The 25,227-nt window shown below is 43.8% G+C and overlaps 1 protein-coding gene across 1 annotated transcript in view; it reads left to right on the top strand.

Annotated features, from left to right (window-relative positions):
• Positions 1-25,227, top strand: part of LOC139265891 (guanine nucleotide exchange factor DBS-like) — a 429,407-nt gene that overhangs the window by 189,949 nt on the left and 214,231 nt on the right. The window contains exons 14-15 of the mRNA XM_070883437.1: positions 17,147-17,250; positions 18,184-18,272. Coding sequence (XP_070739538.1) covers positions 17,147-17,250; positions 18,184-18,272 — 193 coding nt within the window. The remainder of the gene's footprint in view (positions 1-17,146; positions 17,251-18,183; positions 18,273-25,227) is intronic.

The raw sequence follows: 25,227 nt of genomic DNA, 5'->3' as shown, positions 1-25,227 counted from the left end.
TAATGAATACCCAATTATTTTATAACTTATTGTGACATGATCAAAAGGATGTTTTTTTTATTGCTAACGACAAGAACACTTTTTAAAACTTTATCCGGACTGCAGGAAATAAATGATAGTCTTCAATTTTACTATAGCATCTATGTTCTGTTATATTTTTCGGACAAGACTTTATCTTCACTATGAATCCTAGCACAAATTTAATGTTATATAGCGCCTTTCATGACCACCGGACATCTCAAAGTGCTTTTCAGCCAATGGAGTACTTTTTTGGAGTCTAGTCACTGTTGTAATGTAGGAAATGTGGCAGCCAATTTGCGCATAGAAAACTCCCACAAATAGCAATGTGATAATGACCAGATAATCTGTTTTTTGAACACATAAGCACATTAGTGTGTCAGACTTCTTTCAATGTTTCATTCTAGTACAAGTTCCTCTATAATCTATTGATAAACTTTACCTGATGTTTTATATAGCAACTGCAAACATAGCTTAAAAAGCTTCAGAATTTTTCTTGTTGTTAGCTGTAATGTGCCTTACTATAATCTGCTTGCTAATTCTAATGCACTCCCTTATTTAACTATTGTAGTCAAGGTACTGTTATGTTTCTCCCTTTATTTCCCATATTTTAAATGGAAGTGAAAGTCTATTATACTTAAATGAGCCCAAAAGGAAATCAATCCATTCTTATCCTGAATACTGTATTAAAAGCATAATGTAAATGACCTGAATAAGAAAAATATCAAGCTGGATTTAGTTTTGGTACATGATAGCAACAGGTACAAAATGTTAATACAAAACAAAATCCTGGTGTTCTGTAGTGATTCACCTCGAAATCAAATCCCATTGATGTGGATTCTGTATAAAGTGTGTCTTATCTTTTTGAGCGCATGATTACAGAATTTAACCTTCGAAAAATGTCAACTACATATAAAATTAAAGTTATGATATGAGAACAGGTGTTCACAGATGATCCAGTCTATAAATTCACATAGCTATCAGATTAAGGGAGTAACTATTTGTACTGCGTTTTTTCTGCGCATGCGTCTGTCAAGCTCCACCCCTGATGCATTCCCGCCTGAACCAGAAGTGCTGGACCAGAGTTGCGGCCCCGCTCTCAGTCCACGCGGCCGAGAAAAGCGGTGGCGGGGGCGTCCGAGAGCGGCAGCTGGGGGGAGGCAGAGAAGCGGCGGCAAGGTCATGCACTTGTGCTGGTGTAAGGCACTTTGGCTCGGGGAAGAATGCACTTGCACTGGGGTAAGGCACTTGGACTGGGGGAGAGATGCATTGCGCTAGAGTATGGAATTTCAGCTGGAGGAAGGATGCACTAGCGCTGGGGTACGGGACTTTGACTGGAACTTGGTGTCTTCTGGAGAGATCTATACTCTGGCTTCTGGAAGTCAAAGTGGATCGCGTTACAATTTGCAAAGTCAGTGAGACATTGGGCTGGGCGGTTCCAGTTGATCATTCCAGTTAAACTTCAGGGTGTGGCTTATCCTCCAAGGGGACCGATCATTGGCAAAGGGCGGACCAGGGTGGCCATTTTCACAGTACAAATAAGCACGTCCTCAGATTAAACAAAGTGATTAATTTACCATGACAATAGCTTCTTTTCACACTGTCCTGGTGGATGGTTAGGTTACATGGCAGTCAAACAGTTAGATCAAAAATAATGATTTTGTTGTCATTTGCATCAATTTTCTCAATACTAGTGTGCAACCATAACAGATTTTCCTCATGTTGAGCTGCTAGGGATATTTTAATGTTTGCAAAGCATTGAGATTTTATGTAAATAATAAATACAGTTTTTAAAAAAAAGAGAGATTTTACTTACTGGTTCAAAGTAGAAATATGTATTTGGTTTGAGATATGTATGTTCTTGGGCTTAATTTTTTTCCTGGATCTGAAATGGCTGTCCTATACTAGTTGTCAGTATTATGGTAAAAACCAATTCCGATAGAAGAATGCAAGAAGCTGAAATAAAAATACATTTTTACCAAACTAATCATTAGTTCAATTGTTTAATTATTTTCTTTAAATGCAGAGATCTAATTAACATATGCTTTCTGTGTTTCATTCATTATCTTTGTACCTGTATTAATCAGTTTAAGGTCCAAGGTGAATGTGTTGTGGAGCAAATTCTGAAGTGTAGGAATATGAATTGTGGCATTATAGCTTACCTTAGCAGAGCAAATCTGAAACAAAAATAGAAATCTCAGGAGGTCAGGCAGCATTTGTGGTGAGAACAGACAAGATTTTTAGGGTATGGACCCTTCCTCAGAAGCGGAAGATATTGCAGATGAACACCATTTAAAAAGGAACAGAGCAAGCCTTCTAAATTGATCCAATGAAGCCCAATACAAGCTAGAGGAACTCGCACCTCATCTGTCTATTAGCCACTTTGCGATTGATTTTAACAACTTTAGACCCCAACCATAGCTCCCACTTTCTCTATGGCAGTAGGTGCTGGCAAAGTGGGTTAGATGTATTGGCATTCCCCTCCCCACACCCATCAGAGCATTATACTGGTGTCCCTTGGCGTTGATCTGCTTTTTTCTTCCACTAGACTCCTGGTCCACTGGAACCTGCTCTGCTTTTCCATGTTTTCACTCTTGCTTTCTACCTGCCTCATCCCACATCTGTAGCTATTCAAACACGGTGTCTGGTATATGTCTTTTACTTTTTAAAATTTCTCTTTCATCATCATCATCATCATAGGCAGTCCCTCGAAACGAGGATGATTTGCTTCCACGCTAAAAAAGGATGAGTTCACAGATGTTTCAATGAAGGATCTAATATTCCAGGTCCTGAACTACATCCTGAAGGGGGGGGAAGATGCCTGTGCATGGATTTTTTTAACGTGTGGTGGCCGTTGCACACCAGCCACCACACAGGCTTGACAGAACTAGGTCTTGGTCCAGTGGCAAGAATTAACCAAGACGACTGGAGACCAGCTCTGCAGGTCACACCTAGTGCGCATACATATCGCAGTGTGGGCTGGCCCATGCTGCCCCTGGGCCCTCGCCTCTTCTGGGCCCCGATCACATCGCTCTGCAAGCTCTTGCCGTTCCTTCGCTCCGACCTCACCACTCCTGCTATACCTGCCCATGTTCCAATCACCGACCTGGACCTAAAGTGGCACTACAATGGCCTGCAAGGGATCGTTAAACACTCTGGGATGAATTTTTACTTTCACCACCGGGCACAACTAGGGGGTTCTCTCTTTATGCCTCTATTGTCCCCATCTAATATCACTTTTGTCATATAACCATCGCCTGTTCTCTACTTAAGCACTTTGCAGGTCATTCCACTTATTTTCCTGTGGGTGGTTTGTGTTCTTTTCTTCGCTTCCCTTTATTCTGTTCCTTTTTAAATGCTGTTCACCTGTAATGGCCCTGAATTTGCAGTCAGAGGCATACCTCCGGAGCGCACCGCCAACCTGCAAAATATTTCTGAACTTACCTCCTGGCTCCACGGAAACGGGGAGTTCAGGTGCTGGGCCCATGGATCCCAGGGCCGCAGGTGGTTTGGAAATGTGCCTGGGATCATGTGGGCCCGGACCTCCAATGAGAAAGGAGGATTCCATTTACGAATCGAATCCCCATAAACCCTAATGGAATCCCAAAATAATTAAACAATTTAGACAACTGCGATAAAAAATAAATGTTCTCATTTTCAAATTTAATTCAAAGTCCCTTCAATACAGCAAATACAATAAAATTTATGTTTTTGAAAAATAAACATTTTAATCCTGTCCAAAATTTGCATACCAGGCATAAGAATTTCATGGGCATTTGCTGGGCAAATAGCCCAACTATGCACCAGTGAAAGTGAATTTCTAGTCGGTTCAGTAGATCTGTCAAAGCATACCTTGACAGATCGCAAGATCCAGGTTTTCACTCAGGCGGAGATCCGGAATTTGCAGGGCCTTTCAGAAGGCTTATGCTCAGCATAGGCTATCAGGACTGCAAATTCCAGATCAATATCTTCCAGTTCTGCTGAAAGGTTCATCCCAAAATGGTTTGTTTGTTCTCTCCACAGAAGCTAACGAACCTGCTGATGTACAAATACAACGGATATTTGTGATGAGTACGAGTGGTTAATCCAATCCCAGAACTTTGCGAGTGCTCATCCTGAGGCAGCACCTAGTGCATGATGCGTCAGCCTTGGCTCAGTTGGTAGCCTCTGAATCAGGAGGTTGTGGGTTCAAGTTCTACTCCAGAAACTTGAGCACAAAACTCTATCTAGGCTGACACTCCAGTGCAGTACTGCGGGAGTGCTGCACTGTCAGAGGCAACATAGAAACATAGGGCCCAAGTTTCCACATGATTTGCGCCTGATTTTTAGGAGCAACTGGTGGAGAACGGACTATTTTAGAAATCGCAATTCTCCACATTTTTTTTTTCTGCAGTTCTAGTCAGGTAGAATAGTTCTACTTTAGAACAGAATTTTTTCTTCAAAAGGGGGCGTGTGTCTGGCCACTGACGCCTGATTTGAAAGTTTCCACAGTGAAAACGTACTCCAAACTAAAGTAGAATGGAGCCAGTGAAGATTTTTGTAGAACTGAAAAAACCTGTTCTACACATTAAAAAATCAGGCGCAGGTTACAAATTAGGCGTCCAGAACGAGGTGGGGGGAAGGGGAGGGGAAGAGAACTCATTAAATTCGACAATAAATCCTTATTTATACTTCTACAAATATTATACAAATAAATCAAACCTGAATAAACATTTATAAGCCAAGAAAAGATTAAATAAACCATCTTCCTACCTGTGTGAAAGTGCTTCAGCCAGGGAGAATTCTGCAGCCGTTCGTGCCGCTGAGCGGGAGGGGGAGAGAGAGAGAGAGAGAGAGAGGGAGGGAGAGAGAGAGAGGGGGGGGAGGGAGGGAGAGAGGGGGGGGAGGGAGGGAGAGAGAGGGAGAGAGAGAGAGAGAGAGAGAGAGCGCAGGGGGGGGGGGGAGAGGAGAGAGGGGGGGGTTGGGGAAGGGAGAGGTCAGGTCGGATCGGATCCAGTCCGGGAGTCGGGAGTGGGGTCCAGTGGGGGGGGGGGGGTCAGGTCGGGGAACAGGAGCGCGGGTCGGATCGGGTCAGTCGGGGGGGGAGCGAGTGTCGGGTCGGGGCGGGGGGGGGGGGAGCGGGTGTCGGAGCGGGGCGGGGGGTGGGAAGGGAGCGGGTGTCGGGTCGGGTCTGGTCGGCGGTGGGGGGGCGGGGAGCGGGTGTCGGGTCGGGTCTGGTCGGCGGGGGGTGGGGGGGAGCGGGTGTCGGGTCGGGTCGGCGGGGGGGGGGGGGGGGGGAAGAGCGGGTGTCGGGTCTGGTCGGGGGCGGGGAGCAGGAGCTGGCCGTGGGAGGAGCCTTATTCACGCAGCCCCAGTGAGGCCATTCAGCCAGGGCTAGGGGCTGCGTGCTTCGGGCCCCTCCCACACAGTTTGGCGCCTGGAGCTACTGCACTTGCGTGCCGACTGTAGCGCGCATGTGCAGAGGTCCCGGCACTGTTTTCAGCGCAGGGACCTGGCTCCGCCCCCCCCACAGCTCGTGCTGGCTGCGCCGAGGGCCAGAGGACCTACAGGTAGGTGGAGAATACCGAGGATTTTTTTAGGCGCCGTTTTAGGCGCGAAAAACGGGCGCCCAGCTCGGAGGGGCGCCTGTTTTTTTTCTTGTGGAAACTTGGGCCCATAGAAAATAGGTGCAGGAGTAGGCCATTCGGCCCTTCAAGCCTGCACCGCCATTCAATAAGATCATGGCTGATCATTCCCTCAGTACCCCTTTCCAGCTTTCTCCCCATACCCCTTGATCCCCTTAGCCGTAAGGACCATATCTAACTCCCTCTTGAATATATCCAATGAACTGGCATCAACAACACTCTGCGGCAGGGAATTCCACAGGTTAACAACTCTCTGAGTGAAGAAGTTTCTCCTCATCTCAGTCCTAAATGGCCTACCCCTTATCCTAAGACTATGTCCCCTGGTTCTGGACCTCGCCAACATCGGGATCATTCTTCCCACATCTAACCTATCCAGTCCTTATATGTTTCTATGAGATCCCCTCTCATCCTTGTAAACTCCTAAACTCCAGTGAATAAAAGCCCAGTTGATGCAGTCTCTCCTCATATGACAGTCCAGCCATCCCTGGAATTAGTCTGGTGAACCTTCGCTGCACTCCCTCAATAGCAAGAACATCCTTCCTCAGATTAGGAGACCAAAACTGAACACAATATTCCAGGTGAGGCCTCACTAAGGCCCTGTACAACTGCAGTAAGACCTCTCTGCTCCTATACTCAAATCCCCTAGCTATGAAGACCAACATACCATTTGCCTTCTTCACCGCCTGTTGTACCTACATGCCAACCTTCAATGACTGATGAATCATGACACCCAGGTCTTGTTGCACCTCCCCTTTTCCTAATCTGCTGCCATTCAGATAATATTCTGTCTTCGTGTTTTTGCCCCCAAAATGGATAACCTCACATTTATCCACATTATACTGCATCTGCCATGCATTTGCCCACTCACCTAACCTGTCCAAGTCACCCTGCAGCCTCTTAGCATCCCCCTCACAGCTCACACTGCCACCCAGTTTAGTGTCATCTGCAAACTTGGAGATATTACACTCAATTCCTTCATCCAAATCGTTACTGTATATTGTAAAGAGCTGGGGTCCCAGCACTGAGTCCTGCGGCACCCCACTAGTCACTGCCTGCCATTCTGAAAAGGACCCGTTTATCGCGACTCTCTGCTTCCTGTCTGCCAAACAGTTCTCTATCCACGTCAGTACATTACCCCCAATACCATGCGCTTTGACTTTGCACACCAATCTCTTGTGCAGGACCTTGTCAAAAGCCTTTTGAAAGTCCAAATACACCACATCCACCAGTTCTCCCTTGTCTACTCTACTAGTTACATCCTCAAAAAATTCCAGAAGATTCGTCGAGCATGATTTCCCTTTCATAAATCCATGCTGACTTGGACCGATCCTGTCACTGCTTTCCAAATGCCCTGCTATTTCATCCTTAATGATTGATTCCAACATTTTGCCCACTACTGATGTCAAGCTAACCGGTCTATAATTACCCGTTTTCTCTCTCCCTCCTTTTTTAAAAAGTGGTCAAAAAAAAAGGAGGCGCCGTCTTTTGGATGAAATGTTAAATCGAGGTCCTGTCTGCTCTCTCAGATGGACATAAAAGATCCCATGGCATTATATCAAACAACAACAGAGGGGTTATCCTTGCCAATACTTATCCCACAATCAATATCACAACAGATTATCTGGTCATTATCATATTGCTGTTTCGGGGAGCTTGCTGAGCACAAATTGGTCGCCGCGTTTCCCACATTACAACAGTGACTGTACTTCAAAAGCACTTTGGGACATCCTGAGGTCATGAATTGCACGATATTAATGCAAGTCTTTGTTTCTAATTTGGCAATGTTGCACTGTGTTAGATATTCTTTTTACTTTTGCCCTCAGATAAGGAGAAAGCGGGCGCTTGGCATGCTGAGTGTTTTCTGCATGTCTGTGCTCGCTGTTGGCTCAGGAACATTAGTATTCAACCTGCTGTGGCCCCAAGGCCATGCGTAGGAGTAGATAATCTACTCCCAGAATTTGTGAATGCTTATCCCAAGAAAGGACCTAGTGCATTTGTGAAAACAATCATGTCAAGACATAGGTAAAATGAGGGATGAGGTCTTGCAGGAAGAATTCAGGGAGCTAGGAAGAAAATTAAAGGATAGGACCTCAAAAGGTAGTAATCTCCGGGTTACTACCAGTGCCACGTGCTAATGAGTATAAGAATGGAAGGATAGAGAGGATGAATACATTGGTGTAGGTGGGAGGACTTTAAATTCTTGAGGCATTGGGACCGCTTCTGGGGGAGATGGGACCTGTACAAACTGGACGAGTTGCACCTCAACAGCGCCGGGACCAATATCCTCATGGGGAGTTTTGCTAGTGCTGTTGGGGAGAGTTTAAACTAGCTTGGCAGGGGAATGGGAATCTGAGAACAAATTCAAACAAGAATGAAGTAAAGCAGAAATTGGATAGCAAGAATCTAGAAAGCGAATTTGTAAGACAGAGGAAACAGGGCTTAGTAAGTAGTAAGCAAGGAAGTCTTCCTGTGCTGAATGGTATATACTTTAATACAAGGAGTATAGCGAATAAGACGGATGAGCTAAGAGCACAGGTAGACACTTGGGAGTACGACGTTATAGCCATTACAGAAACATGGCTGAAAGAGGAGCAGGTTTGACAGATCAATATTCCTGGCTACAGGATTTTAAGACAAGATAGAGAGGGGTAAAAAATGGGGGGGGGGGGGGTTTGCGATACTGATTAAAGAAACTATTACAGCAGTGCGGAGGGATGATATGTTAGAGGGATCATCAAATGAGGCCATATGGGCCGAATTGAAAAATAAAAGGGGTGATCACACTGCTGGGCGTGTATTATAGACCCCCAAACAGTGGGAGGGAGATAGAGGAGCAAATATGTAGGCAAATTGCTGTGAAGTCCAAAAACCATAAGGTAGTAATAAGTAGGGGATTTTAACTATCCAAATACTGATTGGGACAAATTTAGTGTGGAGGGTATAGAGGGTGCGGAATTCTTGAAATGCATTCAAGAGAACTTTTTTTAGTCAGTATGTAGCAAGCCCAACACGAGAGGGGGCGGTCTTGGATTTAGTTTTGGGGAATGAAGCTGGGCAGGTTGAAGGGGTATTAGTGGGAAAGCACTTGGGTGTCAGTGACCATAATTCAGTCAGATACAAATTGGTTAAGGATAAGGACAAAGATAGGCCTGGAATAAAAGTTCCGAATTGGGGAAAAGCTAATTTTGCTAAGTTAAGGAGTGATTTGGCCATAGTGGACTGGAAACAGCTACTTGTGGGTAAATCAGTATCGGAACAGTGGGAGGCATTCAAGGAGGAGATCCAGAAGACTCAGGCCAAACATGTGCCCTTAAAGAAAAAGGCTGGGAAAAATAATTCTGGAGTGCCCTGGATGTCTCGAGACTTACCAGGGAGGATTAAGAAGAAAAAGGAACACTTATGTCATATACCAACAGCTAAATACTATAGAATCTTGAGGAATATAGAAAGTTAAGGGACGAAATTAAAAAGGATATTAGGAATGCTAAGAGAGAGCACGAGAAATTCTTAGCCAGTAAAATTAAGGAAAACCCCAAGATGTTCTATAAATATATTAAGAGTAAGAGGGCAACTAAAGAAAGGGTAGGGCCTATTAGGGACCATGAGGGTAATCTTTGTGTGGCGGCAGATGATGTTGGGAGGGTTCTTAACGAATACTTTGCATCTGTTTTCACAAAGGAAAGGGGCAATGCAGATACTGCTATCGAGGAGGAGTGTGATATTCTGGATGAAATAAATATAGTGAGAGAGGAAGTATTAAAGGGTTTAGCATCTTTGAAAGTAGGTAAGTCCACAGGCCTGGATGAAATGCATCCCAGGCTGTTGAGAGAAGTAAAAGAGGAAATAGCAGAGGCCTTGACCATCATTTTTCAGTCCTCTTTAGATCTGGGCATGGTGCCAGAGGATTGGAGGAATGCTAATGTAATCCCTTGTTTAAGGGGGAAAGGGATAGGCCGAGTAATTACCTAACCTCAGTGGTGGGAAAATGATTGGAAAAAATCCTGAAAGACAGGATAAATCTACATTTGGAAAGGCAAGGATTAATTAGAGCCAGTCAGCAAAGATTTGTTAAGGGAAGATCGTGTTTGACTAATGTGATTGAATTTTTTGAGGTGATAACTAAGAGGGTCAATGAGGGTAGTGCGTATGATGTAGCATATTTGGACTTTAGCAAGGCTTTTGACAAGGTCCCACATGGTAGACTGGTCATGAAGGTTAAAGCCCATGGGATACAGGGCAAAGTGGCAAGTTGGATCCAAAATTGGCTTAGAGGTAGGAAGCAAAGGGTAATGATTGATGGATGTTTTTGTGACTGGAAGGATGTTTCCTGTGGGGTTCCGCAGGGCTCAGTACTGGGTCCCTTGCTTTTTGTGGTGTACATCAACGATTTAGATTTGAATATAGGGAGTATGATTAAGAAGTTTGCAGACGACAGTAAAATTGGCTTTGTGGTTGATAATGAAAAGAAAAGTCATGGGCTGCAGGAGGATATCAATCTACTGGTCAGGTGGGCAGAGCAGTGGCAAATGGAATTTAATTCAGAGAAGTGTGAGGTGATGCACTTTGGGAGGGCTAATAAGGAAAGGGTATACACATTAAGTGGTAGGCCACTTAATAATGTAGATGAATAAAGGGATCTTGGAGTGCTTGTCCACAGATCCCTGAAAATAGGCGAGGTGGATAAGGTGGTTAAAAAGGCATGCGGAATGCTTGTCTTTATTGGCCGAGGCATAGAATATAAGAGCAGGGAGGTTATGCTTAAATTGTATAATACTTTGGTTAGGCCACAGCTGGAGTACTGCGTGCAGTTCTTGTCGCTGTATTATAGGAAGTATGCGATTGCACTAAAGAGGGTGCAGAGGAGATTTACTAGGATGCTGCCTGGACTGGAGAATCTTAGTTATGAGGACAGATTGGATAGGCTGGGTTTGTTCTCATTGGAACAGAGGAGGTTGAGAGGAGACCTCATTAAGGTGTACAAAATATTGAGGGACCTGGACATAGTGGATACTAAGTGCCTATTTCCATTGGTGGAGGGGTCTATTACGAGGGGGCATAGTTTTAAGGTGTTTGGTGGAAGGTTTAGCGGGCAGGCTTCTTTACGCAGAGGGCTGTGAGGATCTGGAACTCGCTGCCTAGAAGAGAGGTGGTTGCAGAAATCCTAACCACTTTTAAGAGATGGTTGGATGGGCACTTAAAGTGCTGTAACCTGCAGGGTTACGGATCTAGAGCTGGTAATTGGGATTAGACTGGATGACCTTTTGTTGTACGGCGCAGATATAATGGTAAGTACTGCAGGGAATAGAATGCGGCCAGGGTGATCTCCTGGATGGGTTGGAGAGGAATTTTCCTCGATTTTTTTCTCCCTAAATTGGCCTGGGTTTTTAAATCTAGATTTTGCCTCTCCCAGGAGATCACATGGCACTGGTTGGAGTGGAGTGTAGAATGGTTCTGTATAAGGGGTGTCGCAGTTGTGCGAGGCGGACTGGTTGGGCTGGGTGCTCTTTGCCTTTCAGTCATTGTTCATAGTTTTATATGTAATCTTTAGGGCTGCAGATTGAGGGCCGTGCGGCTCTTTGTCGGTCAGCGTGGACACGATGGGCCGAAATGGCCTCCTTCTGTGCTGTAAATTTCTATGTTTCTATGTCCTCAGGCCAACTTACTTGTTTGTGCAAGCTTATTTTACAAGGGCATCAAAAATACTGCAAACTGTTCCTTGCCCAATGCAACAGTTTAAAAAAAATAAATTAATAATTAATTTACAATTGGTCCTGTAGTACTTATGCTTTATTCTTCCAACAGTCTTCATAAAGAAATGGGAGGCCGGGAGGAACGCCAAAATTGGGGGAATAATTTAAAAAGTGTATGCAGACTGAAAAATGTTAAAAACAAAGAGAGAGGACATATTGCGAAGATTATTGAACTTCCATCCCATAAGAAATTGGCTCAAATGATTGCAGTCCAGTCCACGTGTGAATATTTCTCAGTTCAATGGACTTATCCACTGTCACAGGACGGGAGAGTGGAGAGCACTAGTTCAAACTGTCACAGGAGCATCCAGTCGTGCCCCGGTAACTGCCCCCAAAGGAAGTGGAGTGTGGGAAATTGCACTCCGCTTCCATTGAGGGGTGGTAAGGCCAATTCTGCGGCGGGAGCAGGACTTCCACGCTGGGGGCTAAAATTCCCTGCCTCAGAAGGTTAGCGCCCCCAAGATGGGAGCCTGTGCGGGGAGGCAGAGGGAAGTTGAGGGGAGACGGGGGCGGGGGATGGGAGGGAGAGTGGTGGAGGTGGGGGGGCGGAGAAACCCAGGGCGGGGGACAGGAGGGGCCACATTGCAGCGGAGGTCTGGGGGGGGGGGGCGACGTGTGTTGGAGGGGCGGGCCTGGGGGGCTCTGTGCCTCGGTGCGGGGAGTGTTCAGAGTGGTGGACGGGTTGACTGCGCAGATGGCGGTTGATGGATGTGGTGTGGTTGGCGTCGTGGGGGCGCGGCTCCGGGGGTGTTCGACATTTGGGAAGGATTCTGACGGGACGGGGTGGGTTGGGTATGGGGGGGGGGGGGGGGGGGAGTGTTCCCGGTGTTGGGTGGGTCCGGAGCCGGAGGGGGGGGGGGGCACTGTTTGGGGCTGGGATTGGGAGAGACTTCTTCACTCGGGGAGTTGTTGGCCTCTGGGGTTCCCTGCCGCGGAGAGTTGTTGATGCCAGTTCATTGGATGTGTTCAGGAGGGAGTTGGATGTGGTCCTTGCGGCTGGGGGGGGTCGGGGGGTGTGGAGGGAGGGGGTGGGTGATCAGCCATGATCTTGTTGAATGGCGGTGCAGGCTCGAAGGGCCGAATGGCCTACTCCTGCACCTATTTTCTATGTTTCTATGTTTCTATCTTCCAAAAAAAAAAGGGCCAAGAGATAGAACCATCAGTTGATAGAACTGTAAGCCTTATTTCCACTGTTGGGAACATATCTGACAGTTTTAGGAGGGATCATGAGCTAATCAGAGACAGTCAATTTGGTTTTAGAAGTGGGAGGTCATGCTTCACTAATTTATTTGATTTTTTTGAGGAGTTGGCAGATCTAGTAGATAGGTAGAGAGTGGATGTCACATTATCCCACCTAATACTATATGCAAGGTCCAAACCCATGGGATAGATGGGAATGTAATAACATTGATGACGTTAGTAGACAATAAGTTACTAGGGGAGTGCCACAAGATTCCATATTAGGACCACTGTTTTTAAAAATTAAGAGCAGTGGCATGAATTCAAAATGATGGCAAGCTCAATCAGTGGATTACAGGGAAATGCAAAGTTATGAGATTTGGCAAAAAGAAGATTGATGCGGATTATGAGCTAAATGGGAATGTACTTGAGGTATCAGAACAAGAGAATGATCTTGCGTTTTAGTGGGCAGGTAACTAAAACCATCAGCACAATGTGCTCGAGCTGTTAAAAAAGCAAACAGAATGTTGGATTGCATAGCAAGGGGTACAACATATAGATCCAGTGAGGTCTTTTTAAAATTGTATTTGGCCCTCATGAGCCCACATCTGGAATGCTTGATGCAGTATTGATCACCCCATTTTAAAAGAGATATTCAGTTATTGGAGGAGGTACAGAGAAGTAACTGGCCTATAGTTCCTCGTTTTCTCTCTTCCTCCTTTCTTGAACAGTGATTACATTTGCTACTTTCCAATCCATGGGACCATTCTACAATCAGGGAATTCTGCAAGATCAAAACCAATGCATCCACTATCTCTGCAGCCACCTCTTTTGAAACGCTAGGATGTAGGTCATCAGGTCTAGGGAATTTGTTGGCTTTTTATCACATTAATTTCTCCAGTACTTTTTCTTTGATATCAATTAATTTAAGTTCCTCGCTCTCATTAGACCCTTGGTTCCCCACACTTTCCAATATGTTCTTTGTGTCTTCTACTGTGAAGACAGACACAAAATATTTGTTTAACGTTGCTGCCATTTCCTTATTCTCCATAATTTCTCTTGTCTCTGCCTCTAAGGGACCCAATGTTTACTTTCACTAATCTCTTTCTTATTACATAATTGTAGAAGTTCTTTACATAATTGTAGAAGTTCTTACAATCTGTTGTTAAATTTCTTGCTAGTTTTCTGCTTCTATCACTTTCTTGCTCATTTTTGCTGATTTTTAAAACCCTCCCAATCCTCAGGTTTACAATTCTTTCTGGCAACACTGTAAGCCTCTTTTAATCTAATACAATCCCTTGCTTCTCAGTTGTATCACTTTTCCTGTGGAGATTTTATTCCTCAAGCGAATGTATATTCATTGAGAATTCTGAATTATTTCTTCAAATGTTTGCCATTGCTTATCTGCCATTATATCTTTTAATCTAATTTCTCAATCTATCTCTGCCAACTCGCCCCTCATACTTGGCTTTGTTTAAATATAAGGCTCTAGTTCGGACTCAATCGCAGCACATAAGAACATAATAGGAGCAGGAGTAGGCCATCGAGCCTTCTCCGCCATTTAATACGATCATGGCTGATCCGATCATGGACTCAGGTCCACTTCCCTGCCCGCTCCCCATAACCCCTTATTCCCTTATCGTTTAAGAAACTGTCGATTTCTGTCTTAATTTTATTCAATGTTCCAGCTTCCACAGCTCTCTGAGGCAGCGAATTCCATAGATTTACAATCCTCAGAGAATAAATTTCTCTTCTCAGTTTTAAATGGGCGGCCCCTTATTCTAAGATTATGCCCTATAGTTCTAGTCTCCCTCATCAGTGGAAACATCCTCTCTGCATCCACCTTGTCAAGCCCCCTCATAATCTTATACGTTTTGATAAGATTACCTCTCATTCTTCTAAATTCCAATGAGTAGAGGCCCAACCTACTCAACCTTTCCTCATAAGTCAACCCCCTCATCTCCGGAATCAACCTAGTGAACCTTCTCTGAACTGCCTCCAAAACAAGTATATCCTTTCGTAAATATGGAAACCAAAACTGCATGCAGTATTCCAGGTGTAGCCTCAACAATACCCTGTATAACTGTAGCAAGACTTCCCTGCTTTTATACTCCATCCCCATTGCAATAAAGGCCAAGATTCCATTGGCCTTCCTGATCACTTGCTGTACCTGCATACTATCCTTTTGTGTTTCATGCACAAGTACCCCACAGGTCCCGCTGTACTGCAGCGCTTTGTAATCTTTCTCCATTTAAATAATAACTTGCTCTTTAATTTTTTTTCTGCCAAACCTCACACTTTCCAACATTATACTCCATCTGCCAAATTTTTGCACACTCACTTAGCCTATCTATGTCCTTTTGCAGATTTTTGGTGTCCTCCTCACACATTGCTTTTCCTCCCATTTTTATATAGTCAGCAAATTTGGCTACGTTACGTTACACTTGGTCCCTTCTTCCAGGTCATTAATTAGATTATAAATAGTTGGGATCCCAGCACTGATCCCTGCAGCACCCGCTAGTTACTGATTGCCAACCAGAGAATGAACCAAGCACTCAAACTTAATATGAAATTATATCATATTATGATCAGTCTTCCCCAGAGGATCCTTTATTATAAGATTACTAATTAACTCTGTCTCATTATACTAGATCTAAAATGGCCTGTTCCCTAGTTGGTTCAACATATTGTTCTAGAAAACTGTCTCGAATGCCTACCATGAACCCATCCTCAGCTACTTTTTCCAATTTGGTTTGCCCAATCTATATGAAGATTAAAGTCTCCCAGGATTATTGCATTATCCTTGTTACATGCTCCTCTAATTTTCTGATTTATACTCTGTCCAACACTGTGATTACTGATAGGGGGCCTGTAAATTACTCCCATCAGTGTTTTTCACCGTTATTTTGTAACTCCACTCATACTGATACTACATTCTGATTTTCTGGGCTAAGATCCTTTCTCCCTGCTGCCTTTATCTCATCTATTATCAGGGATACCACACCTCCTTTTCCACTTTGCCTATCTTTTCTAAAGGTTAAGTACCCTGGAATATTTAGTTCCCAACTTTGGTCACCTTACAACCACATCTCAGTAATGGCTACGAGATGAAACCCATTTATCTAGTTACAAATGCATTGTGCATTCATATATAGCACCTTTTAATTTTCACTTTTTACTATTTTTCCCTGATATGGCCTTAGTCACGAACGTCATGTTACCATTGTTAAACTCTGTCCCCTCCTGACACAGTCTGCTTGATTTTACCCAAAATGCTGCTCGGCTCTACAGACTTCACTTTTCGCTTCAGACTTCTAAATTGACCCTTACCTGAACTGTCCCTCCCCTTTATTAGTTTAAAGTGCTATCACCCCAGTTATTCAATCCGCCAGGACACTGGTCCAAGCCCAGTTTAAGTGGAGCCCGTCCCAATGGAACAGCTCCCTCTTTCCCCAGAACTGGTGCAAGGGTCCCATGAATTGAATTGTGTACAGAGTTTAAGCAGAAGAACTCAACAGCAACTTGCATTTACATAGCGCCTTTAACATAGTAAAACATGCTAAGACACTTCACAGGAGCGTTCTCAAACAAAATTTGACACCGAGCCACAAAAGGAGATTAGGACAGATGGCCAAAAGCTTGGTCAAAGAGGTTTTAAGGAGCCTCTTAAAAGGAGGAAAGAGAGGTAGAGAGGCGGAGAGGTTGAGGGAGGGAATTCCAGAGCTTAGAGCCTCAGCGCCTGCAGGCACAGCCGCCAATGGCGGAGCGATTAAAATCGGGGATGCTCAAGAGGCCAGAATTGAAAGAGCGCAGATATCTCGGGGGCGGGGGGGAATTACAGAGATAGGAAGAGGCAAAGCCATGGAGGGATTTGAAACGAAGGATGAGAATTTTAAAGTCGAGGCGTTGCTTAACCGGGAGCCAATGCAGATCAGCGAGCACAGGGGTGATGGATGAACTCAAACAAATTAACTCATTAACAAATTAAAAACAAAATGAAACTAGGAGGAGGAGGATTTTTCTTTAAATTAAACTAAAAGGGTGGCAAGCATGTGAAACAGATTATTAGCATGTTAAAACAAGAATCCTTAATGGACTTCAAGAGGAAATGAAGACAGGCACTCTTCAACAAATAGAATTCAGGGTTATTAGAAATGCACCAAGGGAATACTGTGTAAAGGTAGGCTAGATGGACCAACGGTCATCTCTTGCCTGAAACTGTTACTATGTAGAATGTTACCGTTAACAGTGAAATGGTTTAAGACTCATGACAAATGCTGAGTTTATAGATACCTTTCTCAAACAATTTACCAGATAATTTCAGACTGAAGTTTATTGGAGTGCTGGGTTCTGCCGCTGTAAAATAATATACATTGTGCAGTAATATGCATAAAAAAGTTAATTATTTATACCTATTATGTACAAATGTAACAGATTAAAATATACCAGGGGTCTTCATTTTTTTTATATATATATATAAAAAAGTACACCGTCAAGTGCTTCTGCCTCTATCCTTACATTTTTGTAATATGGCACATCATTCCCCTTCGATCAGCTTTTGTTTATATTCCGCAGCTCCCAGTAGAAGAAGTTTAGATAACATTTGCAATTCAAAGCTGCCTACAGAGACAGAATTAGCAAAGAAAAGAAATATAAAGAAACCAAAAGGAAACTTAAAGGTAAGTAAATACCAGTTGGTATTTGTATTGATTGAGTCCCAATGTTATCACAATGTTTACATGCACCTACATACATTCAAACATGCACAAGAGGACATGATAAAATAAACAGTTTCAAGCAAAACACTTATTTTAACAATTTATATTAAAGATGCATTTGAGCAGTAGCCTACTTTGAGAGGAAACAGCAATTTGATACAGATTATAGCTACTACCAATGACTCAGTAAAATATAACAAGGACTTATCACCCATCACAGTTCCCTTTGACTTAACTTTGCTATTGCTTTGCTTCCTTTAACTCTGTACCTCATCACCTTCAAAGTCAGTATCGGGCTGCAGAGGAACAAAGCTAAATTGAGTAAATGGAAACAACTCGTGCATACTGCTTAGCAAGCATGAAACTGTTAAAATCTCTAGGAAAAACACACTGGTCTCACACTTTTCTAATATTTTCGATGAAGAGTATGTAGCTTTGTTTTAAGGGAATTTACATTTGCTTGGGTGGCATGGTCTTTCAACCTAAAAGTTGGTTAGGAATGTGGCTGATCGATCAGTAAATAAGTAACTCATACTAAACAAGTAATAGCCAACATTCAGAACACGAAGTCTGCAACAAAAAAAGTGTGGTTCTGATGTTATATCATGACTAGAATTAAAGAAAGGCATTTTGAATTGTATAAAAATGATGTCTAGCATGAGACTTGGTCTGCCTAATCTTGTAGAGACAAGCTTTTCTAAATTAATTTCTGTAAGAGCAGAAAAACACAGTAATTAAATGAAGTTTTCAATTCAATACTAGCCATTCTCCTAGATCGTAATAGTTATGCATTTAATGCATCCAGCCTGTCAAATTCTTTGCTGCATTGGTGGCTTATTTGAAGAATGCTCTATGCAGTTACAAGACTTCTCTCTCCCATCCCCTCCCTTTTAGATTGAAGTGATGCATGAAGCCAGTCAGGGGGGATCCAGTCATGTTCAAGTAATAGCCGAAAGTGAAGAGAACCTGTCGACAAGGAGGAGGTAAGATATCTGTTACTGTTCTTTAGGTCTGTGCAGGAATTCCCTATATTAATGTGTACTGCACACAATTATACATTACATTTTCCAAAAGATTCTGTCTACCAATACTGTAGCTAAACAAGCAAACATTTAATGGAGAGCTCTACCTTTCATTAACATTTGGTTTTAACAAGTCATGCATCTGATGTAGGAAAGGAACTACCTTCTCACCTTTTAACTTGCTATATTAAAGGATGATAACACGTCATCACTTTTCTTAATGGGTTATGCTACAGAATAATCTTGTTATAATTATCCTGATAAATTATATGGTGATCTTATGTTATTAATGGTTTAAGCGGGAAAGGGAGAGAAAAAGGGCCGTTGTAGGTAAAAAGGAGGCTTCTCTCCCTCGGGCGGACTACCCGATATAAGTAGTCGACACCTCGCCCGTCTGTTGGGCTAAAAGGAAGGCTTCTCTTCCTTGGGGTGGATTTACTGATATAGTTAATCGACACCTCACCCAGCTCCCACTATATAACGACCACGGAAGTAAACAAACGAAACCTCAGGTTTACTGGCTTTATTACGAGCAATGCACAGGAAGGTTCAGTCTAAACCTCCGAAATACAAGAGATTTCAAGTATAATTTATACAGGTTTTGGAGAGGAGCTACCCTCCTACAAAATCATCGATAAGTCTATTGCTATTAGTGAAGTTACATTGATTTGTCAACTCTTATCAGACTGACTGAGTGGTATATGCAATTGTCCATCTCCCATCATTGTGTTGTTCCATTATTTGCCCTCTACCTCAGTCTTTGTGTCGCCTAGAGTAACTGTACCAAAATACTGGCTTCCTTATCTCTTCCTCAGAGACTTCTAATCAAAAACTGCTGACTTCGGCTGTTTAAGTGTTACTAAGGTTAAGGATACAGTTCAATGCGTCATTGCTTTGTGCTATACCTACATAAGCAAGTGTTACATACATTGGCAATTTCTCAGGCCTAATATTGATTAGTTCACTATTTTCAGCATTGTTCTGACCACCTATTTGCAACTCCTACAATTCATCCCTTACAGCCGTATACATCAGTATACAGTGAAACCTGTACATCCACTTCCCTTACTGACAGTCCTAAATAATTTTCAAGCTTGTCATACAAGCTGCACCTTGAAACCATGGACACTCACAAATTACAAACTACAAGCAGTCTTCAATGCATCAAGTCAGTTTGCAACTTTAAACACGGCATGCAGGTAAGGGCAAGGCGGCACAGGGTGAAGAAAACCTTTTTACCCAGCATCCACAGTGGCAGAGAAACCGCTCTCTCTCAGGAAGAGCGGTTGCTCTGTTGCTATGGATGCTAGGTGAAGAACTCCTCATTCCACAAAAGCTGGAACTGTTGGTCGTTGGTTCTCAGGAATCAGGGGCCCTGAAATCACACAGGAGAGGGCCCTAAAATCATGGGAAGAGGGCTCCGAAATCATTGGGTGGGGGGGCACTGAAATTGTGAAGGGCTGGAGAGTTGGGGGAGCGGGTGACTGGGGAATGGGAGTTGGTGGGGCGCGGGCATTTAAAGAGACACTGGTGAATAGTGGCTCAAGAGTGAGGGAGGCAAGGAAATGGTGGCGGTGGGTGCAAAAGAGGGAAACTGGGCAATGGCAGCTGAGGCAATAGGGAAATAGTAGCTCGGAGAGAGGAAGATTGGGGAATAGAGTTCGGGGAGAGATGGAGACGAGACTGGGGAGAGGGAGATGGGACTTGGCGAGAGGAAACTGGGAATAGTGGCTCATGGGGAGAGGGAGGCTGGGGACTAAGTGCTCATGAAGAGAGAAAGACTGGGGATTAATGGCTGGGGGGGGGGGGGGGTGTGGCAGGGAGAGGGAGACTGGGGAAATAGTGACTCAGGAAGATTGAGCAACGAGGGCTTGGGAGAAGTGATGGAGACACGGGAAAGTGAGAAATAATGGCTGAGAGGGGGAGATTGGGGAATGGTGGCTGAGGAGAGGGGAGACTGGAGAATGGGGGAGGGTGGAAAAATGGAGAAATGGTTTCCCCTCTCCGTCTGCTCACAGGTGGCCTCCTGTTTCTTCTCATAACAGCTACTGGTGTGAAACCATAAAGATGGTCATATCCAGGGGACTTAACCTTTAAGGTAAATCCAATAACATTTGTAGAAGTCATGCAGTCAGATGACGTGGTCTGATTATTGCATGAACAAACTTCCATTAATGCCTCCAACCAGAGTTGGCAATCCTACTCCACCAGTATGTCAGGTATTGATGAGCTGCTAACAAGCCTTCTATCCACCGCCCAGCACGTCAAACATTAGCAGCTGCAGCACAGAGGGAGGGGATCCTGGACAGGGGTGTGCGAGACATTAATCTCTCCTTTCTCTCCCCCGCCCCCCCCAAACGCCAATTTATCTGGGATCTCCCAGGCACACTGGCCCGTCATCAACCACGCAGCTCTATGCAGGCTGCCAAATTCTAGGATCAGGACACCCTCCCTCATTGGAGAAGGACCCCAGGATTGCAATGAACTGGGGAACCCAACAAACAGAAAGTGAACTGAAATCATATATCACTGGCAGGGCTCCAGAATTAAGCAAAAGTGAAAAAAAGAATGCTGCAGGAGATGCAACCAATCCCAGGATATTTGACTCATCCAGTTTACTGTACAATGACCATTTTGAAATTATGGATACAAATCCCTTAGATGTCCCTAATTTACAGGTTTCACTGTAAAAAGAAAATTGTCTATTTAAGTTTTCAAGAGAGCTTTTTCATCTGCCTGCCATAATCATCAATCCCTTCTCGAAGGCCACAAACCTTCAGTCTTTTTTAACTAATGTCCCACATCTAACCTTTTCCTCTCCAAGATCCTTGAATTCAGTCACTCAACTCCTTGCTTAGTAAGTGTTTATGCAGCTTCTGCCCTGCCCAAAGTAGAAATCTGCTAGTCAGTCACAAGTCTGACTCTCATCCTCCTGACCGCAACAGTGATGAGTTATCCCCCTCAACTTTGTAAATTTCTTGAATTTAACACAAACTTGGTTGCAAATAATCTTTATTGAGATCGACTGAGTCTTAACACACTCAATGTCTTAATAGTCATACAAAGAAATAATCTATTTTACCTGCTTTTGTTCTGGCTGAAGAATGTACCCTTCATCAACTCTTTTGTTCTTGTCTCTACAAATTGTGAAGGAAAGTTTAAAATCTTTATAGGACACCAGTTGCGCACCCTTAAAAAAAGGAGTGGTTTCAGTTTCCCAACTGTTGATCATGGTCTTGTTTGCTCGTGATACAGGTTACCCTCTTATCTAGGAGACCACTGACCCCTCGTCAGCATTCCTTGCTAAATGTCATCCATACCCTGAAGAATTTTGGAAATTAGCAAATTGACTATTTTTAGCTATAGTACAAGTCTACAAGCTATTTTAAATGAAAACCTTAATCATGAGATTAAACCAAATCTTACGTATATAAGAGTATTTTGCAGCATGCTCGCTTGGCCGGCCTCCTATCTTCCACCCTCTAAACTCTAGCTTATCCAAAACTCTGGCGCCCATATCCTAGCTCGTATCAAGTCCTGTTCACCCATCACCGTGTGCATTGAGCTATATTGGCTCCTGTTTAAGCAACGCCTCGATTTTAAAGTTGTCATCCGTTTTCAAATCCCTCCATGGCTGACCTTTATCTCCAACCTCCTCCAGCTCTATAACCCTTAAAGATCTCTGGGTTCACTTCAATTTTGGTTTCTTGCACATCCCCGATTTTGAAATTGATCCACCATTAGTGGCCATAACTTCAGCTGCCTAGGCCCCCAAGCTCTGGAATTCCCACCCTAAACTTTTCATTTCATTCCTCCCTTAAGCTGCTCCTTAAAATCTACCTCAAGCTTTTGGTCAACTGTCCCAATATGTGGCTCGGTGTCAAATAGGGAAATTAGGGATAGTTTTAAATCCAAGGAAGAGGCATATAAATTGGCCAGAAAAAGCAGCAAACCTGGAGATCTAGGAGAAATTTAGAATTCAGCAGAGGACTAAGGGTTTAATTAGGAGAGGGAAAATAGATAGGTTAGGTGAGTGGGCAAATGCATGGCAGATGAAGTATAATGTGGATAAATGTGAGGTTATCCACTTTGGTGGTAAAAACAGAGAGACAGACTATTATCTGAATGGTGACAGATTAGGAAAAGGGGAGGTGCAACGAGACCTGGGTGTCATGGTACATCAGTCATTGAAGGTTGGCATGCAGGTACAGCAGGCGGTTAAGAAAGCAAATGGCATGTTGGCCTTCATAGCGAGGGGATTTGAGTACAGGGGCAGGGAGGTGTTGCTACAGTTGTACAGGGCCTTGGTGAGGCCACACCTGGAGTATTGTGTACAGTTTCGGTCTCCTAACTTGAGGAAGGACATTCTTGTTATTGAGGGAGTGCAGCGAAGGTTCACCAGACTGATTCCCGGGATGGCGGGACGGACCCATCAAGAAAGACTGGATCAACTGGCTTGTATTCACTGGAGTTCAGAAGAATGAGAGGGGACCTCATAGAAACGTTTAAAATTCTGATGGGTTCAGACAGGTTAGATGCAGGAAGAATGTTCCCAATGTTGGAGAAGTCCAGAACCAGGGGTCACAGTCTAAGGATAAGGGGTAAGCCATTTAGGGCCGAGATGAGGAGAAACTTCTTCATCCAGAGAGTGGTGAACCTGTGTAATTTTCTACCACAGAAAGTTGTTGAGGCCAATTCACTAAATATATTCAAAAAGGAGTTAGATGAAGTTCTTACTACTCGGGGGATGAAGGGGTATGGCGAGAAAGCAGGAATGGGGTACTGAAGTTGCATGTTCAGCCATGAACTCATTGAATGGCGGTGCAGGCTAGATGGGCCGAATGGCCTACTCCTGCACCTATTTTCTATGTTTCTATGGATCGGTACAAGTCAGCTTGGATTTATGAAAAGGAAATCATGCTCGACATATCTTCTAGAATTTTTTGAAGATTTAACTAATGGAGCGGATAAGGGAGAACCAATGGATGTGGTGTATTTGGACTTTTAAAAGGCTTTTGACAAGGTCCAACACGAGATTAGTGTGCAAAATTAAGGAACATGGGATTGGGGGTAATGTATTGACGTGGATAGAGAACTGGTTGGCAGACAGGAAGCAAAGAGTGGGAATAAACAGGTCCTTTTCAGAATGGCAGTCAGTGACTAGTGGGGTAAGGCAAGGTTCAGTGCTGGGATCCCAGCTATTTACAATATATATTAATGGTTTAGACGAAGGAATTGAATGTAATATCTCCAAGTTTGCAGATGACACTAAGCTGGGTGGCAGTGTGAGCCATGAGGAGGATGCTAAGAGGCTGCAGGGTGACTTGGACAGGTTAGGTGAGTGGGCAAATGCATGGCAGATGCAGTATAATGTGGATGAGATATTATCCACTTTGGTGGCAAAAACAGGAAGGCAGATCATCTGAATGGTGAGATTAGTAGAAGGGGAGGTGCAACGAGACCTGGGTGTCATGGTACATCAGTCATTGAAAGCAGGCATGCAGTAACTGCAGGTAGTTAAAGCAAATGTTGGCCTTCATATAGAGAGAGGATTTTAGTATAGGAGCAGGGAGATCTTGCTGCAGTTGTACAGGGCTTTGGTGAGACCACACCTTGAGTATTGTGTGCAGTTTTGGGTCTCCTAATGAGAGGAAGGACATTCTTGCTATTCAGAGAGTGCAGCGAAGATTCACCAGACTGATTCCTGGGATGGCAGGACTGACATGTGATGAAAGACTGGATCGACTAGGGTTATATTCACTGGAATTTAGATGAATGAGGGGATCTCAGAAGCATATAAAATTCTGATGGGATTGGACAGATAACATGCGGGAAGAATGTTCTCGATGTTGTGGAAGTCCAGAACCAGGGGTCACAGTCTAAGGATAAGGGGTAAACCAGAAAGGATCGAGATAAGGAAAAACTTTCACCCCCAGAATTGTGAAGCGATGGAATTCTCTACCACAAAGTTGTTGAGTCCAATTCGTTGGATATATTCAAAAGGGAGTTAGATGTGGCACTTACGGCTAAAGGGATCAGGGGGTATGGAGAGAAGTCAGGAGTGGGGTACTGAAGTTGCATGATCAGCCATGATCGTATTGAATGGTGGTGCAGGCTCAAATGGCCTGCTCCTGCACCTATTTTCTATGTTTCTAATGCTCCAGTGAAGCACCTAGGGACATTTTACTATGTTAAAGCCACACTATAAATGCAAGTTGTTATCATATATGACATAGCCAACCGCTCCACCCTTTTCCTATGTGGTCCACCTATGGTGGTCTGCTCTTATCTGGTCCATCCATGGCTAGCAATGATTACCCCTCCTGCAGTCACCAAGTACCACAAAATTGTACCCTTTCTTTGTTTACATTGCTCTTTAGGATCAGTTTCCACACGTATGACAATGACAACCACCTCTATCTAACCACTGGTTCCTTATTTGCCAATGCATTGGATTCAAAGTCCTCATCGTATCAGAACAATTCCTCCAGCCTATACCCTTGTCCATATCCTTCATCTAACTTTGTTCTCTGTCAGCTTTCCCAATGATGGCAAAGCCTTCAGCTATCTTGGCCCTGCTCCCCGAAGTCTTCCTTCTTATCCATGCCTTCAAACCTAGTCAGCTTTCCATCATTTCACTCATGCAACATGTTTCCCCCTCTATATATAAAGAGTTTTTGTAAAAGTAATTTAAAAATGTTAACACAATGTCCACTAAACTGCAATGAAACACCCAGCACTACAATTATAAATTTTATTCTAAACTGTGTGTCCAGTGTATTTTGAGCTATGCAACACTAGGTAGTTTTGCATTGTAAATGTGTAAAACAGCAGTGAAATTGCCCGATTTTTAAAAATTCCAGTTTATCGCCTGTGGAAAAGCACTAAACTGCTAGTGTTCTAGATGAGATCAAGA

The sequence above is a fragment of the Pristiophorus japonicus genome, chromosome 6 (genome assembly GCF_044704955.1).
Source record: "Pristiophorus japonicus isolate sPriJap1 chromosome 6, sPriJap1.hap1, whole genome shotgun sequence".
Classification (NCBI taxonomy): domain Eukaryota; kingdom Metazoa; phylum Chordata; class Chondrichthyes; family Pristiophoridae; genus Pristiophorus; species Pristiophorus japonicus.
This window is presented reverse-complemented; position numbering and strand designations above follow the sequence as displayed.